This window comes from Natrix helvetica (genome assembly GCF_964273705.1).
Source record: "Natrix helvetica genome assembly, chromosome: 4".
NCBI classification, from domain to species: domain Eukaryota; kingdom Metazoa; phylum Chordata; class Lepidosauria; order Squamata; family Natricidae; genus Natrix; species Natrix helvetica.
In genome coordinates this window covers 132,665,840-132,684,794 of record NC_138550.1, presented here as the reverse complement: position 1 = coordinate 132,684,794, position 18,955 = coordinate 132,665,840, and the positions used below count along the sequence as shown (strand labels likewise).

The following is an 18,955-nucleotide window of genomic DNA, read 5'->3' as shown; positions in this document are numbered from 1 at the left end:
CTATTAACACCATTTAAATCTGCAAAATACTGATTATGGAAATAAGATACCCTGTCCCTTTTTTCCCCAAGTACCTCTCTTCAAACTCTTTTAATTATTGGGGACCTAGTATTTCTGAAAAGAGCAATGCTTCATACTGATAAGGTAGGACTCAGTGGGACATAATGGGATATAACATCCTTTTTTAACTACAGCTCCTACTGCTAGGCTTGTATCGTTTCTTTGTGAAATGTTTTTTATTTAATCAAGTTACAGGCTACCTCAACTACAATTGCAACTCATGGACCAATTTATTAATTTAAATTTAGTAAATTTACCAATTTATTAGGGAATAAGAATACAGTTGCTAACATTTTCTACTTGATCTCCTTGCCTAGATCAAGATTAGTAACTTCTTTGATTCTATGGCTACCTCTAATCTAAATCATGTTATCAGTATCCATAGCAAATACTCTGTTCTTTGCATTATAACATTACAAGTTGTACCAGAAATCTTTTTATTTACATAGCTTCAGCAGTGGTAACGCCATACCATTGTAATGCATATAGTTAGTCCTCAATGTATGACAATTGAGAATGTAAGTCAGGGTAGTTGTTAAGTGAGTCATCCTGGTCACTAAGTGCATCATGTAGTAATAAGTGTGATGCTTAATCACTGGGTGTTTTTGCCAGAAAATGGCAAAAAAGTTGCAAAATGCAATCATAAATGTGAGCCAAGTTGCCAACGGCCTGAAATGTGATCACATGACCATGGGTTTGGGAGCAATGCAACATTTTGTGATGGCCTTTGAGGTCAACGTAACTTTGAATAGTACTTAAGCAACAGTTACAAATTCCGGACTAACTATTCACACAAACACTTATTTTACAGCACAACCCATCCATTTACATACATGAAGGTTCTCTTAAACAGCATAAATTAGCAGTAATAGATTAGGTTATGAAGTTGAAAATCTTGACTGGTAGTGTGCTTAACTGTACCTTCCTCTCATTGGTCTGTTCCCACATCATCCCTTTTTATCTAAATAATTATTAGCAAGGACATGATTCCTCTCTATTGCTGGACAGTTTGAAAATATATTTCATTCACAAATAATGAATCAGCCACAATTTGGCATTTTGAGCTGTTGGAACATTTGAAGCAGCTGTTCCAAGGTTAAAACACTTTCCGTATCCCCTATTTTTAAAACTATTTTTTCCAGACTAAAGCAAACTTGATTTAGAATTCATCAGATACAGGTTCTATCTTTAAATATATCCAATTCTTTTAATGCATGAATTTTGTTCAAAATTTTATTTGCTTTAGATGTTCTTAGACCCCGTTGTGCAATATTCTTTGTTCAAGCATCAAAAAATGACCAGACTAATGTAATATATATTATACTATTTTTTAATTTTGAACAGTATTGGAAAAGTTTAAAAATACTGATGTAACTATATGATAAACATTAAAGTATCTGGGAGCAATTTTACCTGATCAAATTAAAAACATTTTCATATTTGAACAAATTTCAAAATGAAAGCTTTCAAGCATTTCATGACATTTAGCTTACATTTGCTCTTAATCTCATTTGTAGATAAACCACATTTCCTTGTCACACTGAATCATTCAGCAGTTTGCAAATACTGCACAAGATGACAAAATACTGACAAAATATTCTGTTCAAGAAGTAAAATATTTTACTCAGCAGGAAAGCTGGTCTTCAATTTGTTTTTGTTTTTTCCAATCTCAAATTATTTTCTGACTTATTTATTTTGCAGTTATTATCTGCAATTCAGTTCAACAAGAGCTTATGAATAAGCAAGTCTGAAGGTCTACGAAGGAGGTCAACAATGCTAACTAAATATTAAGTGTCATTAGTAGCTGTTGATATGCTCATTATATGTGCATAGAATGAAGTTGCAATTATAGTGTTTCATCCTATCTAAAAACAAGATCAAGCTTTGGCTAGTTTCTTCTATATAAATATACCTCCAATGCAGCATTTGCTTTAAATTTACCAATTTTGCTGAATAATAAAATTCTTACGTCTTGTTACCTCACCCTATAGAAAGAAAAGAAGCTCCAGTGAAGTCTGTACTTCAAGTTCAAAATGAGATGTCAATACAGGCTAAATATGTCCTGCTATTCGAATTATTACATCAGAGCTATAATTTAAAATATAATTGCATTCACATAAGTTTAAGAGTAACATTTATAACTTAGTGTTAGCCAAATGCAGCATGTACATAAATATTAAAACCTGTGCTAGAACATGGTAATTTTTTCGTTTTTAAACTTGTTCATGGAAGCAAGGCACATAACTCAATATTGTAAAATTATAAATCTAATTTTCAAAATTGTTCAGACAGTCCTTTTATACTGAAGCATGATTTTTCTACTTAACAATTTTCAATTAGATTCTTCATTTTTCCTGTAGGTTTCAGCAGGTGTGGCCCAAACTGAAAAGAAAAAGAAAGTATAAACTAAAGAAAAAAAATCCATGTATTTCCCCCCTTTCAATGTGTGTATATAAAGAGTTGGACTTTTTACTGACCAGCAGTTCATGCCTACTACTAAAACACCTAGATCAACATCTGGGGAATTCTACAATTTTAAGTCCACGCATTTTAAATGTGCCAAGTTTGAAATACATTGCTTTATATTCTATTAGTGGGAGAACTAAATGCACCAGAATGAAAGGAACTTTCCCGGACATGTTGCTCCTTTAACTCAAGGAATGGAAAACCGATCATAAATACTGGGACTGATAATAATCCATTGTTAAAAATATGAGTGGAGGTTAGTTTGCCAATCTCTTGAGATGAAGCATTCTGGAGATCTGTAGTCCTGAATTTAGGTAAATTAAGATGTAGCTTGTCTTAGCCTAAAGTATGAACATAACCTTGGTGGCTTGTAAACCGGCTAATGCCTGATGTTAGTACAACCATTCCACACCATGGCTCAGCACAACATACAAACTTTTGACCAAGCACTTACCAGATTTGTTTCAGAAGTTGAAATCTGTTTATCACTTTCACTTGAACTGTCACTACGGTATCGATATGCAAATTTCTTTTTAAGAGCTTCAGCTATTACTGCAGCAGGATCCGTTGGATCAGCAGTTTTCCTTATAGTGCTTTCCTCCGGCCTTCAAAAGAATAAGGTAAGGCTTTATGACCCACTGACTTTGACTGATGCAAATACATGTGCCATTTTTACCAATAATCTTTTTTTTTGCTTTCACACTTCAATGTCTTTCTTAATGACTCTAGTGATTTGATTAACTACCCCAGGAAAGTCAACACTGTAAATCCATCACAGTCTTGTGATATTTCACTTGACAAGAGTCACTTGGCTATGTGGTTAAACCAAACTATGAACTTTAATCATGTGAATCAAGCAAACAAATGATTATCTCATCTATCTCTGCTTAGAAATAATCAAAATATTGCACTTCTTCCCTGCAACCCTTTCTCTAATAAGTAAAGGGGAAAATGTACCTTTTCACCGAGCGCAGCTTTACATTGTTCATGTCTTTCAGAATATCTAGCATGTTTGGCATTTCAAGCTTCTTTGGATCACTATCTATCAGAGTTGTGCCAGAATTTATTCTTTTGCCTTTGCGCTCTTTAATAAGGTCAATGGCAGAAACACTCTGCTGAAGTGGTGGTGGCGGCGGTAGGGGTGGAGGTGGAGGTGGTGGCGGCGGTGGTGACGGTAGGTCAGAAAGGGATGCAGAAAAACCTATTCCAGCTGTAAGAACAATGTACATTTAAACATGCTGCAAATATCTTTTAATAATTTTTTGTTTAAAAATGTACCCATTATTGTGATTATCAAATAGAATCAGCACTGAATTGCTATCACGTAACACTACTATGTTCCTTCTCTGTTCCCTGGCAGTTTCCATTTTTTAACACAAAATATAATGAAAACGGTGATGCTTCTTTTAAAGAAATATAGCTTGGATGTAAATGATTATACTGACTCCAGCATTGAAGTAGCTTTCTAGTGTATGGAATTTGTTTATTACTTTTCTGTAGAGCTGAACAAAAAAAATGACTTCTGTTTACAGACAAACATAGTTTATTATGTTTTCTATTCCTGTTTCCTGCCTAGAGATATAGGGGTTAAGATTGATAGATGTATGAATTTGTTAACTAAATATAAAAACATTTTAAACACAGAAATATCATAAAGCAATGGAGAAAATGATAACTCTTTTTAGTTTTTGTCGTTATTTAGTTATTTTTAGATAACAGTTCTAAAGGCCAATGAGGGTGCCAGCCTAATCTCAAAAGGGAAACGATTATATGAGGGCTGTAAAATAGAAAACCAAGGCCCATAAACCCTGGTCCCTTTTACTTTCTACACATGGTAGACATTAAAAGATACTGGGGAAAATTCACCATGAACAGGTTGATCAATTTCACTTCTACGGGGGAAAAGGTGGTTTTTAAAAGTATCTTGCTGCCAAAGCATATATGGCTTTATAGGTTAATACCCCCTCCCCCCAGCACTTTGAACTTACTGCTATTCAGTCAGCAATTATAGAACAAAACACTGTTTGTATAATCCCCAGGAAAATAACATTACATTGTTGGGTAAAAGGAAAATTGGAAACACAGGCAAAAAATTAATTATGTGTGTCAACTGAACCTTTCACAAATTTGTTTTTAAATACTTTATAAGAACAGTCACATGATAAGTCTCATTTTAAGATCATCCAATCAAAATCTTTACGATTAGCAAAAGTTTGTAATACAAATCCCAAGATCACCTTGACTCCGATTTCTACAAGAGTCTAATGTAACTTTGCCCAACCTATTGCTAGTATTACTAGTATTATTCTTTCCAGTGCACCAGATTACATTTTTCATCACATGCACTCAGCAAAGTATGCTGGTTTACAATCATGGGTGCTATCATCTACCACAAAGGGAAAGCAACAGGTTGTGGAAGGCAGGCTAAAGATCATATGTCGAGAAGTATGCCATTCCAGATCTTTCATGTCAAATTAAAGAGAAAAACTACCACAACTAATTTTCTAAATGTCATAATTTATACACCAAGGATATTTGCATCTGAATCTAGTATTTTTTGACTAAAGGCATAACACTTAAAGCTTACTAACATTGAGGAATGGGCAATTTTATACCTGCTGCCAAATTTTGTTCTTGTAGGCTCACAATTTTGGCTATTTGTGCTCTTAAACTAGCAAGCTCATTTTCCAATATATTTATTTTCTGCAGTGCTTCGTCATTTTTGGCTACTGAAGTTTTGGAATCTTCCATTTCTTGTGATTTCTTGGGCAACAATTCTTTAGTACTTGAATCTCTTCCTGAGGAGCCTTCACTTTTAAGAAATGGTTGGGATTTTGACCAGCCTTCTGATCTATAATAATAAAAAAAAAGTTTCAGTTTTTTTCATCATGTAGCGTAAATCTCTTGATCAAAGTTAAAATTCTGTCTCTTAAGCAAAATGACTTATTCTCTGCAAATGTAGAATGCTGCCTTTGCCATGTTTGTATTTAAGCTAAAACAGTGTTTAGGAAGTTCCTGTAAACATCATAAACTATACTGTGTTCTGTTGGAAAGAAGGTGAAGGCAAAGGCTTCGTTTTTATTCCTTGGCCTTCAGCAGAGATAAGTTAGAAATCTAATAGCATTTAGAAAAACATAAATTGTATTTTAATAATAAAATGCTTTCATGAACAGATGGTTTAGAAATTATATTCAACCACTGTTTTTCAATGACTGTATCAGCAAACAGTGCAGAAAAAATCATCTATACAGATATTATTAAAATAATAATATTTTAACAGCTTTTAAAATTCTAATTTCTTCATCTATGTGAGCTTTAAAAGATGTCTTCTACTCGGATACTTAAGTCACAAGACTTTTTATAATTTTGCTTTACTGATTGTTCTCTGGTTTCTTCTACTTTCTACCTTTATTACTGTAGCAACTGCTAAAGCTGCTAAAGATCTTGTGTAAACACTTTTCCTTTTGTACTAGAACTGTCGTCAGTCAAGGTTTTTTTTCCCCTTTCAAGGGCTTTCACTGTACATGGCCTTACATAAATGTACTTCACAGTAACTAAATCAAAGTAGGAGAAAATCAAATAATATATTATTTTATATATTATATATATTATTAGTGTTTTTGTGCCAAAACCAGTTGAAAAGAACTGGAAAGAATCTAGATACAGGAGGTCTTCAACTTACAACCATTTGTTTAATGACCATTCAAAGTTATAATGGCAAAAAGTGCTTATGATGAGTTCTCACACTTATGACCATTGCAGCATCCTTATAAGACATGTGATCAAACTTTGACTGCTTTGCAACTGGCATTTACACTGGTTGCAGCATCCTGGGATTGTCATTTGCAGCCTTTCTAGGGAGCTTCTGACAAGCAAAGTTAATGGGGAAGTTGAATTCACTTAAATAACCGCATGATTCATTTCACAAGTCATCTGCTTAACAACCATGGCAAAAAAACGGCCATTAAATGGGGCACAATTCACTTAACTTGCTTAGCATCAGAAAATTTGAGCTTAATTGTGGTTGTAAGTCAAGGACTACCTGTAATCTATTTCTTTAAAATGGATTTTCCTTTCCTAGAGTTGCAAATAACATCCTCATTCTTACTCACAACTCATTCTGGCTAAAATAATATTGGACATCTATTTGTTGTCTACTACCCAGATATTTTGGTACCAAAATAGGAACATACTATAAAAATCTATGCTTATATAACCATGAAGTTATTGTATAAACAGAAAGGCTAGATAATAAAACATATTTGTTACATTTTTAAAAGAATCCCTAAAGCTTGTTTTTTTTTCCCTTGATCAATAAATAATATTGGCCAATTTTCATGTTATCAGAAAACCTGATTGCCAAACTGTAACCTCAGAGAAATTGGTTAGTGGCCTTGGTCAACAGGTTATCTATGAAAGCTTAAAGAGCCAGTAATAGAGGATAAGCTTTGAGAAACATACCGGAACCGTGTAAAGACTTTGTCTCTTTCATTATCTTCTTCAGCAACCCACCCTACATCTACAAGGGAGACTACTGCATCTTCTTTTAGTTGGTTAGATTGAGTGCTTTCTGCAGGCTGAGAAGTAAGCTAGATTGATTGGATAATGTTGCATATTAGAACAAATGCCTTGATCAGTATGACATCACCATAAAGGTAACATGAAGATAAAATTCATAGTGCAATCATGAATAGAGATGGAAGGGAGAACAGGTTTATACCAGAGTTAAAACACCAGTGCCCCCCCCCCCCCATTTAGGCGAGGTTTCAAACTTACTATGAATTCAATCTAAGAAATCTAAGGAATGTATTACAGCATTAGCATTTCCACTGTTGTTTCCTAATGCATGGCATGACATACAAATTGGGTACTACATATCAAATATCTAGCTGCAGGTTAGGAAATGTACATATACTAATAACAAAGTTACATAGGTGAATAATCTGATTAATGAGAAACAAAAGACAGAAATTAGTTTCAGAGAAAGAAACTCCAAATCTTACACTAATTGTTTCTAAATGTTATTTAACTGTACTTGTTTGGTAGCCCAGGTAAGGAAGCATCAAAAGTACTTAAAGAGTAAGAACTACTTTCTAGAAATAGCTGAAGTTAAATTTCTCAACACTGTAAGGTTATATCTATCGAAAATCAAGCCTATGCTTGCTATTCTACAACATTTAACAAAAGTATTGTCACTGTGACTATTCTGGCCAATATTGGATCATTGTGACATAATTTCCAAAAAGGACAAGAAGCCTATCACCATGTCTTTTAATAGTTTAACACTCAGGTCATTTTCATGGTCATGTGAAACGAGAACTTTTCTATATTCAAGAATTGCAAGTGGATTAGAACTTCTTGCTTGATTATTATTTCAGACTTCACTTGCTTTTTTGGAAACCTGCCATAGGACAAACTCAGATTTCCTTTTTTCAGGCTTTAAAATAGATAGGCAACTAAACCCAAGCATTGTGAAAAGATTAAACTTGGGGCACCAAAATAAGTATCTAAATTTCCCATCTACATTTAAAATACCTAGCTAAGTATACCAATTAAGCCTCATACACCCTATTAAAGTAGAAGTCCAAAGCATATTTGTCTTTAAGAACAGTTTCAATTTTTCAGCAAGATTTTGCTCTTAGGTTTCCAAAAATGACAAAACAACGCCATTAAAGTTCTTTAGCTCATTTTCCATGCATAAGACAATAAGGAATACAGAAGTTAATTAAGCTTCTTAACAATCAGATTCATATGTAAGTAAATACCAAGTTAAAGTGAACTTTAGTGAAAAAAGAGAAGACTGACTTACAGTAGTCTCAGTGCACGATCCTGTGATATAATAGCTAGAGAGCAAGAAAGGAAGAAAAAGGGAAAGAGAGAATGCTATAGAAAAGTTTCAAGAAAGCATGAAGACAGCCGTGATATTATTAGGTTTATTTTAAAATAAACAGATGGCAGAGTTTATTCTGCCATCATTCAGAAAACTATAGTGCTTTTCAGCAAAGGACAGGGACACAGAATTTTTTTCGTCTAACAACTATTTTAAATATCAAACACGTGACAACTAAGAACATACTTGTATCTTTCTATTCTCTTGGGCTTGGTTTTAAACTGAATTTGTGCCCACCGTTAAACTTGGCATTTCTCTTTGGTGAATGAATTGTGGAGGCTTTCCAGAGAAAAGTGTTGATTAAGATATAAGATATTAGTCCTTATTCTTTTATTCCATAAGCAATATTTTGAATCAATTTCTGCCCAGGTTTGATCAAAAATATTCAGAAGTCACTGACAGCTTAGATCAGTAATATCATGAAATAAATGTAAAGGTTTCCCTTGCACATATGTGCTAGTCATTTCTGACTCTAGGGGGCGGTGCTCATCCCCGTTTCAAAGATGAAGAGCCAGTGCTGTCTGAAGACATCTCCGTGGTTATGTGGCTGGCATGGCTAAGTGCCAAAGGCGCACAGAATGCTGTTGCCTTCCCACCTAGGTGGTCCCTATTTTTCTACTTGCATTTTTACATGCTTTCAAACTGCTAGGTGGGCAGAAGCTGGAACAAGTTACGGGAACTCACTCCATTATGCGGTGTTAGGGATTTGAACCACCGAACTGCCAACCTTTCTGATCTACAAGCCCTATAATAAATATAGCTACAGGTAAAATAATGAGAAAAATATCCAATATTTTATCCAAGAAAAAAAGGACATGATGACATTTATATATCTTGAGAGGACTTCCGGTTTCCGAAGGCGACGGACGTTGGTCTGCTGTTCGCTTCTCTGGTGGGCTCCTTTTAGGAGCACGGGGAGTCTTGGAGGGACCACCTGCCGTAGGGCGGCTTGCTGGAACCTCCCGGATAGGCGGCAGCCATGGGGGGAGGGTCTCCAGTTTCGCCTCAGGAGCCGGGGAGCGTAGGGGGTGCATAACAGCACCTTAGCTGAATGGATTCCGGAAGGAAAGAGTTAACTACATGCAGCGGCTGAAGTGCTAGAGGTGAGAAATTCGCTCCAATCTCCTAAATTGCTTTCAACTGACGAGTAGCGGCTTTTTTTTACAAGTTGTGGATTCAATCTGTTTGAAGTAGGAAGATTGGAGGGGGGTTGTTTTTTTTTCTTCTCCCCTCTCCGGCAAAGCGGCATTTGGACTGTTTCTCAATCTCGGAATGGAGATAGAGAGCAAAAATTGAATTAGCCACTTGAACTAACTATGTGAAAAGATTTATATCATAATTGCAAGAGCTGATTGCTGAGTCATTTTGAAAGTTTTATGGAAGTTTTTAATGTTCTGCTCCTGGTCCTGGGGAGGAGCCAAGATGGCCGCCTTCTTCCTTCTTTTTCTTCGCACTGATAAATGAAGTCTGCCTTTTGAAACTACCTTTGAAGAAAGTCTGGCTTTATATTATCCCCCCTGAAGGACTCTTGGAGCCTCTCCTATTACTTGGTCTTTCTGGATTTGGACTATTTGATTTTCTTTTTTTTTTCTGAGTGACTTCCTGGCTTGGAACTGTGACAGAGAGTTAATTTTCACTTTTGGATTTGCCTGTCTTCTCGGACTCATTCGGCTGCACGCTTCAGAAACACCATTTCTTTTGCAAAAGATCTTTACTCTTTCTGAATTTAGACAGTGGGGTCCAAAAAACCACCTACCGGCAAAGCAGCCTCGGCACCAACTTCTACTGTATCCAGTCCAATGATATTCACATATCTTACAAAATGTTTCTAAGCTGCTGAATTTGTTATGTGTAAATATGATTTTATCCTTGAATGCCTTTTCCACTCAAAAACTGTTACAAGAGTTCTATAAAATTCAATATTATTGACATTGAATTAGAATAGAAATAAATAAATCATGACCAATCTTTCCAAAAATATGTTCTCCCTCCAACTTTGAAATATAACAGATTAGTTCTACTATAAATCACAATTACTGAAAAGTCTTTTCAGAATTCATTACTTAGTAATAAAAAGGAAGTTCTATTTAAAAACATGGCGGTCATCAAAAAATAAACCTAACATTAAAAATATACTGAATTTGACCTTTGTGTGATCAATGGTATTCATAGTTTGCCATTTTCAACGTAATTACAAAATGATTTTAAACATTCTTATTTTAAAGGAACTATTTGTTTTATTCCTTCTTGATGCAAATGTGTATGCATCAGCAGGGCTCTAAACCCAATTATCATTTTTTACAATTTTCGGGCACATTTCTGCCAGTTTTTTTTTGCAAAAATATAAATAGGAATCTAGGGGTGCAGTGAAAAATGTCCAAGTACATATTAAACATCTAAGAAAGAGAAAAAAACATCTAATTGCCATTTACTTAATCCACAAGAGAGAAAAAATAACATTCACAGATGTATTTCCTTAAGCTGTAGACAAAAGGAGTCCTGTTTACAATAATTTACAGAAAATTTAGAGCAAGCCACTAACTGCAAAATTGTAATGCTCTTCTACAGCAATTATCTTAAAGTTAATGCAAGCTGCAATATTCTACAAGAAGAATCCTGAGGCAACCTCCCTCTCAGAATGAGAGATACACACTATTTGCCTATGTACAGTTTTGTCTTTGACTTTGTGAGCTTTATTATATAAAATATATCCTATAACTTAAATAAATATTTTGCTTACTATTTCAAAATAAAATATGGTATCAAAATTTCCTTATCAAATGAACTCCTGTGAATTTTTTAGGCTGATATTTTCTTCTCTCCAGACTGATGCCATGAAAGCTTTAAGTGGCAATATCTAGCAGAATAAACATTTTGTGAAGTATATTTTACTCTGAAGATTCAGTTTAAAGAACTGCCAGATTCTGGAACGTTTTAAAGAAATAATAGCACGCAAACCAATGAAGTTAATTGTCTTTTCAGAAGGGAAATTATTTACGTTAAAGTATCATGAAAGCAGTTTTAGTAACTGTTCAGTGGAACTTGCAAATAAATTTCATAGCTTATCTCTGGAAAGCTTCACACTCCAGTTTTGTTGGCTTTATGGGAAGGTTACACACAGATGAGAAGAGAGTTGTCTTTTATAATTCAGGATATACAGGTTGCACTTCATAAACTAGTGAGGTCAGGATATAACATTTCAGTTCAGTTGCATTTAAAATACAATTTAATAAAAATAATTATCTAGTTATATAATAAAATCACATCTTTTTCTATCATATAAAGAAATTAGAATTCAGCAACAACTTTAGGAAGTCTTTAGGTTGTGTATTTGTTTCAGGAGCTATGTATGCGTCTCAGACCAAACTTCTGTTATAGTTTCATTAGATATTTGAATTATTTTCTACTCTCATCAATGAAGACTTCAGGATCAGTACATCTAATTTATCAATTTAATTACATTTTAACATTTAAAATTAATATAACTACTTTTTTGCCTAAGGAAATAATTTAATTTGGGGGTGTCCCTATTTTTTGTTCCAAACTGACAGAAAGGAACTTACATCCACAAATAACACAGACCCACCCAGATTTTTAGGTCTTACTAGTTTTTGTAAATCAAAGCAAACAAGTAAACATCTCACCTGAAACTGAACCCTTGGACATTGTATCAGAGAAAGGTTGGAGCCAATTTTTCTTACAATACTTCTGTTTGGGCCATAAGTTTTATTTGACCAAAGCAACTGAAAATAAAAAAGTCTGTGTCAATATTACTTTACTTCAAAGTTTTACTTACAGTTAAATAAACCCTATTTTTGTATAAACATGCATCAAGTTGCACTGTAAGCCTGTATATACAGAAAACAGATTTAAAATTTAAGATTTATTTTATTATATACTTCCCAGAGTCATGCAAGTGACATGGGCAGCTATATAAATTTGATAAAGTGGCACAATATTCTGTCTAATAACATTTAAATGGCCTCACAATCAATATCTCTCTTAAACCAATAAAATTATTTTGATTATATTTTATAATGTAAATGAGCTATTCACAAACACAATCCAGAAAACTTTAGGCATACTTATATTCCAAAATTCAGTTATATTTAAATCTTATACTGTGTGTTCATGCCTTTTTAACGTCATTGGCATTTATGCATGTCCTTCCTTATACATTATTCAGACTTTCAGTTTTTGCAAATATATCACTGTAATAATAGGTATACTTACTGATTCCATAATTAACCCAACTTGCATAAATATCACTCTAAATAGATGTTTAATCCAGCAGATCATCTAGAATAAAGTAAATCCTTCAGTAATTTGTAATTTGACAACCTCAGCTTGCTAGAAGGTAGAAGCTCCATAATCTGCCTGGAGAGAAAAAAATGCTTAAAAGAATATGCAACTGTTTCAATGTGATAATTCATCTCAAAATAAATATAATAACTAGAGCTATAGCATTTTTCACCAAAAGTATGTAACTGATACTGTATTTCCCCCCAAAATAAGACAGGGTCTTATTTTCTTTTGACCCGTGAAATAAGCACTTGGTCTTATTTTCGGGGAGGTCTTATAATTTTTGAGCTGCAAGAGGCAGCGAGCGTGGTCACCTCTTGGCTACTGCTGTGTTGCAATATTTTCGGGAAGGACTTATTTTAGCGCATGAACTCAAAAGCCCGATTGGAGATAATAAATCTGGGGAGATCTTATTTCAGGGAAACAGGGTTGTTTTAATTATATACCATCTTAAATTAAAGACTATATAGTTGTATTTTAATATTCAAAACAGGAAAAAAGGTTAGAAGGAAAACAACAGAAGCAAGAACAATTGTATAAAAAGTGTACTTTTAAAGTTATATAGCAGCGATGGTGAACCTTTTTTGGCTCGCGTGCCATAAGTGGGGGGAGTGCAGTGGGATCGTTTGCAGGCGTGCCGCACCCATAATGCAATGCGCTATCCCCCAGTGCACATGCGCGCATTACAGGCACGACCCCCCCATTTTTGCATGGTTTTTTCACCCTCCCCAGGCTCCAGAGGCTTTATAGGAGAATGGGGAGGGCGAAAACAGCCTCCCCCCCGGAAGCCCTCCAGAGGCTTCAGGGACCTTCAGGAGGCTTCTCTGAAGCCCAGAGAATAGTCAAAACGATCCTCCGAGCAAACCGAACGTCACTTCCGGTTTGCTCAGAGGGTCGTTTTGAGCGCTCTGAAGGCTTCAGGGACCTTCAGGAGGCTTCTCTGAAGCCTTCGGAGCGCTCAAAACGATCCTCTGAGTAAACTGGAAGTCACTTCCGGTTTGCTCGGAGGGTTGTTTTGAGTGCTCCGAAGGCTTCAGGGACCTTCAGGAGGCTTCTCTGAAGCCTCGAGAGCAGTCAAAACGACCCTCCGAGCAAACAGGAAGTCACTTCCAGTTTGCTCGGAGGGTCATTTTAAACGCTCCGGAGGCTTCAGGGACCTTCAGGAAGCTTCCCTGAAGCCTCCGGAGCAGTAAAAACGACCCTCCAAGCAAACAGGAAGTCCGTTCCTGAATTTCTGGTTTGCCCGTAGGGCTGGTTTTTTGCGCTCTGGAGGCTTCAGGGAAGCTCATGAAGCCCCCGGAAGGCCTCCCGAAGATAGGCTTAAGATACAGAAGGATCTTGACAAACTTGAACATTGGCACTATCTAATAAAATGAAATTCAATGGTGAAAAGAGTAAGGTTCTACATTTAGGCAACAAAAATGGAATGCACAGGTACAGTATAGGTGGTACCTTGCTCAGTAGTAGTAACTGTGAAAGGGATCTTGGAGTCCTAGTGGAAAACCATTTAAATATGAGCCAGCAGTGTGCAGCAGCTGCCAAAAAAGCCAACACAGTTCTAGGCTGCATAAATAGAGGGATAGAATCAAGATCACGTGAAGTGTTAATACCACTTTATAATGCCTTGGTAAGGCCACACTTGGAATACTGCATTCAGTTCTGGTCGCCATGATGTAAAAAAGATGTGGAGACTCTAGAAAGAGTGCAGAGAAGAGCAACAAAGATGATTAGGGGACTGGAGACTAAAACATATGAAGAATGCTTGCAGGAACTGGGTATGTTTAGCTTAAGAGAAAGAAGGACTAGGGGAGACATGATAGCATTGTTCCAATATCTCAGGAGTTGCCACAAAGAAGAGGGAGTCAAACTATTCTCCAAGGCACCTGAGGGTAGAACAAGAAGCAATGGGTGGAAACTAATCAAGGAGAGAAGCAACTTAGAGCTGAGGAGAAATTTCCTGACAGTTAGAACAATTAATCAGTGGAACAGCTTGCCTCCAGAAGTTGTGAATGCCCCAACATTGGAAGTCTTTAAGAAGATGTTGGATAGCCATCTGTCTGAAACGGTATGGGGTTTCCTGCCTAGGCAGGGGGTTGGACTAGAAGACCTCCAAGGTCCCTTCCAACTCTACTATTGTATTGTATTATTGAAATGACATTCAAGCAAAACTGCTATCATGAAATACTGCATTATAAACTTGTTTTAGTTGATGGTTAGTTTCTCCTAGCAGAGGAAAAATATATTCATTTGGAAAGACAGTTTCTAGTTTTAGCTTTAGCTTTATTACTTGTAGCGGGTTTTGTTGGCTGTTCAATTGTCAGTTTCTCACCTGGAAATAGCAGTTCATGACAAAAGCTTCACAGTTGACATTTTAAAAACATTCTTTTAACCTGAAATAAAATAATTGTTCTTAAAAAGGAGTATTGACCTTAACTAGATTCATTTTTGCTCCCAGAGCTCAAAGCTCTTTATAGAGCACTTTTTATTCCAATTTCTTTCTCATAACAGCAAACCTGTAATGGAGTGAGAATGACTAACCCCAAATCTTCATCCAATAAGCATCCATAGCCGAGGACTTTCTATAATACTTCAACATGTTAACTTTAATACCCATCTTGGCTCTCCTAAGAGCTTCTAATTGGAAATTCCTGCCTGATCTGGATAAAAAAGAGGTTATCCCAGTCCCAAAATTCAATGTAGCAACATAATACATTTTGGCCTCAATCATGGTTGTAAGATGAGGAATACCTGTACACAGTTGCAATTCTTCATTAATATGAGCAATTAAAACAATGAGATTGGTTTAAAGCACAAATCTGTCCACAAAACATCCCATCATCACCAATATAATTGCTTCCATTAGGAATTGTTTCTATTTACTATGTTCTATTATAAAATGCATTTATTATTTTGGTTTATATTGTGTATAATTTTATTAACTTATACCAAGCTTAGTTATGCACACTTAATACAACTATTGCTAGCACAAGGCATTTTATAAATTGCTAACAAAATGACTACTATAGCCGTTAACACCTTTTTGTCAGTTTCTATATACTATGAGTACATGACCATTCCTTGGTAACTTTCTATTTGTCTTTGAAGTAACTTAATTGTGGCAGAATCAAACAAATGACTGAGCCAGAGGTTATAATAATTAATTTTGCAAAATTACTGGTTTTGCACACATGGTTGCTACAAATGTTGCAACTCTTTAATTTTAATTTATGGGAAAACATTTTTCGTTGCAAATACAATTATACGGTGACGAGCAAGTATCAGTATGTAACATAAAAAGATATATTCTGCCAAATTAGATTATTTTTTATCTAGCTCAGTTTAGCTGCAAATTCATTGTCAGAATATTTTTATCTGGTGTCAGTTATTTCATATTTCCTACTGCATCCATTTAACTGCAGAAACCAAATATTGTGATTACAGAGATTACAGGCAGTTCTTGTTTAGTGACTGCCTCATTTATTAACCAATCACAGTTACAATGGTGAAAAAAGTAACTTTGTGAGCAATCCTCATATTTATAACGTAAAGCTGAAGCAGAGTCATGGGTTTACATAGTGATTTCACTTAATGATTAAGTTGGGGGTCCCAATTCTCACTAAATGAGTTCTATGTGTGTATCATGACCCTATTTCCAACAATATTATTGAATCCAACAACACAATTTCCCAAACACCACATTTTAAAATATTTTCAATATATACTTCAATATCTTAACCACCAAGTTCTGAAGCATTTTGACTATAGCTGTCAGATCATGAACACATTTTCTAACAATAAAAGTAATGTAACAGACATAGCTAATGTCAGAGATGAGCAAATTTTTAGTTTTTGCCAGAGAAAGGTTGCACTGGGAGACGATTCAAAGTGGGAGAGTGATGTGTTAACCATGTAGGAAGGATTTTAAAATCATTTTGAGGGAATCTTTTTAACTGTGCAGGAATCTTACCGCAAATCACAGATGTTATGCACCCCACTTTGGATTTTCTACTACTTATTAGTTAAAGGCAAATTCTGGATGGGTTTACCGAGTTATTTATTTTGAACCACAGTTCTTAAGCCTATCGTTCACAAGACAGCTGAGTCTTTTCCACCCGATTATTTTTTGTTTTGGTGCCCAAAGAAATAAACAAGGGAGAGGAGGAAAATCCGGCACTATTAGAAGCAACAGACGTGACCGCGCAAATTCTGTTTAGATGCAAGAGCAATTGTAAGAGTAAACTGCCTTCTCCGAACCAGCCCAAGAGAGAAGGGAGAAGACAATCGAGGGAACCGGTGTAAACCAGACGAAATTTCTCAGATCAGTCACCGGGGCCTCGCAGAGGGAAAAAAAACAACAAACTAAAACTAAAACACTACGCCCCGAAGAACTTAGAAAGGGCGCAGAAGCAGTAATTTGAGAACCACCAGGTTTAGGCCTACCTCAAAAATCAGTTCTTCCTGGAGACCGAATGACATAAAACGGCCCTCCTGCGCGTACTCTTCGTGCCCCCGCCGAACACGCTCCCACCCGGCGACCCCTTGACGGGTGGGGAAGTGGGGAGCGCGCAGGGCCAGAACCGGGAGCCGCCGGCTAATACGGCGGAGAGCCAAAGCAGTTGTCGCCGGGAAGGCACGACTCTCGCCTCCCGCTCTGAGGAAAAACAAAAAGCGGCGCCCGGCAACGTCAGTCGAGACCTTCGGCGGCAACGGCTCGTGTCCTTGACTCACGATTGGCGCGTTCTCTCTCTCGGCCCCGACCTGACAGGGCGCCGTTCATCTCACGCCCGAAACTTCGTGACAGGGTTGAACGGTGACAACAAACGGGAAGCCCTGAGGTAGATGGAAGCAACTCACCCGCTCGTCAGACCGCTCGAGGGCTTATTCCTTGGCTCGGACTCTCCCGGAGCCGCTGAGTCCCCGCCGGCCAGCAATCCCTCGACTTTCTTCGTCGGTCTCCCTCAGCAACCAATCCTGCGGAGAGCCGGCAATAGGCCTGGCCAATCGCTGACGGCCATTTAGGGAGGCGAGGCTTAGCCTTGCAGTCCGGCTAGATGACGAGATATATCGTCGTCGATAGCATCATCGAGATAGGATAGAAGCCCGAAGACTCTATGATCCCTGGAGTGACATTCGCTCCATAGGTCTCCCTTCTCATCTCGATGGTTTCAGTAAGTTCAAACCCCCGCCTAATGTTTCGGAGAGCTATTTGCGACAAAGGCAGGGAAAGTCCTGCTCTTCAGTATCAAAGGATCACGTAAGGAGCGCCATCTAGTGCTATTTCACTACTATCTAGTGCTAAATTTGCGTAAAGGCGGTAGTTTGCTTTTTCTGTGCTGCGGTAAATTTTGGCACTATTAATTGACTGACATGCAATAATCTTTATCTACTTAACAGCCACAAGTTTTCTCCATGATGCTCTATCCCCAAATTGGTCCTTCAGCTCTTTCAACTGTACCTCACCGCCGCTCCAACAATGCTCATCTACGGTATTTTACTGCTGGTTGTCCTCCTCTCGGATATTACCAGAGAAGCCTTAAAAAAAGAGCACACATTCAACATATTTTCAGATCCCTTTATTTTGCAATTCTAGTACTACACAAAATGTTTTAAATAGAGTAAAACCAACTTATTAAAACTTAAAAGTCTTATTCAGGGTTGCAGAACTGTATCTCTCCAAATTCATTACTGTAATCCTTGACCATTAGGTGCATTAGTTGTGCCTGATGGGAACTGTAGTTCAACCTGTAGCAAATCAAAGGTTAACTATGAGAACACTGAACTGCAGATGTGATAACCACCCTCAACCCCAAACAGCATACCAACAAGTTAAGGATATTGGAAAGTTTAATATTTGATCCTTTGCTTTTGGAATCTTCAAATTTTGGGTCAGGATGGATGCAATGCTATATCTATGGAGCACCAGATTAGCAAAGACTAGCATCTTGAAAGCATGTCACACTGAATTGTGTGAGAGGGTAGCTTTCTGTGATTTTGATGTACAAATAAAACAAGTCATTGCTACTTTTGCAAACAACACTGTAGATGTTTATGTATAACTTAATCTACTAATTTTTTTAAAAATCTATTCCCAATTAAATGTGTGCAGGATTGCCACATCCATGGGTTTCCTAAAGACCAAATAAATTTGTCTACTTTAAAAGTATAGTACACCTATGCACTTATATATTCTTACTATCTATGACAGCAAAACTTTACAGATGCAGCCATTTGTCTTCA

General features: G+C 36.5%; 2 protein-coding genes across 9 annotated transcripts in view; one reads left to right on the top strand and one right to left on the bottom strand.

The window, feature by feature from the left end:
- The window catches only part of PDE7A (phosphodiesterase 7A), a 559,958-nt gene that overhangs the window by 55,416 nt on the left and 485,587 nt on the right, over nucleotides 1–18,955 (top strand). The window lies entirely within an intron of this gene.
- Nucleotides 1,375–17,749, bottom strand: MTFR1 (mitochondrial fission regulator 1; the record flags this gene model as incomplete). 7 transcript variants are annotated; one of them, XM_081952410.1, is made up of 9 exons in its annotated part: nucleotides 1,375–2,442; nucleotides 2,981–3,131; nucleotides 3,484–3,736; nucleotides 5,118–5,377; nucleotides 6,988–7,115; nucleotides 12,061–12,159; nucleotides 12,650–12,793; nucleotides 15,048–15,108; nucleotides 17,573–17,748. In XM_081952410.1, 7 exons carry the CDS (start codon nucleotides 12,713–12,715, stop codon nucleotides 2,383–2,385), a joined length of 1,017 nt encoding a protein of 338 aa, XP_081808536.1. In that variant the 3' UTR covers nucleotides 1,375–2,382. The 7 variants fall into 7 exon arrangements, with proteins under 7 accessions (XP_081808536.1, XP_081808539.1, XP_081808538.1 ...); XM_081952413.1 differs by lacking the exon at nucleotides 15,048–15,108 and having other exon boundaries at nucleotides 12,650–12,715; nucleotides 17,573–17,749; XM_081952412.1 differs by lacking the exon at nucleotides 15,048–15,108 and having other exon boundaries at nucleotides 12,650–12,789.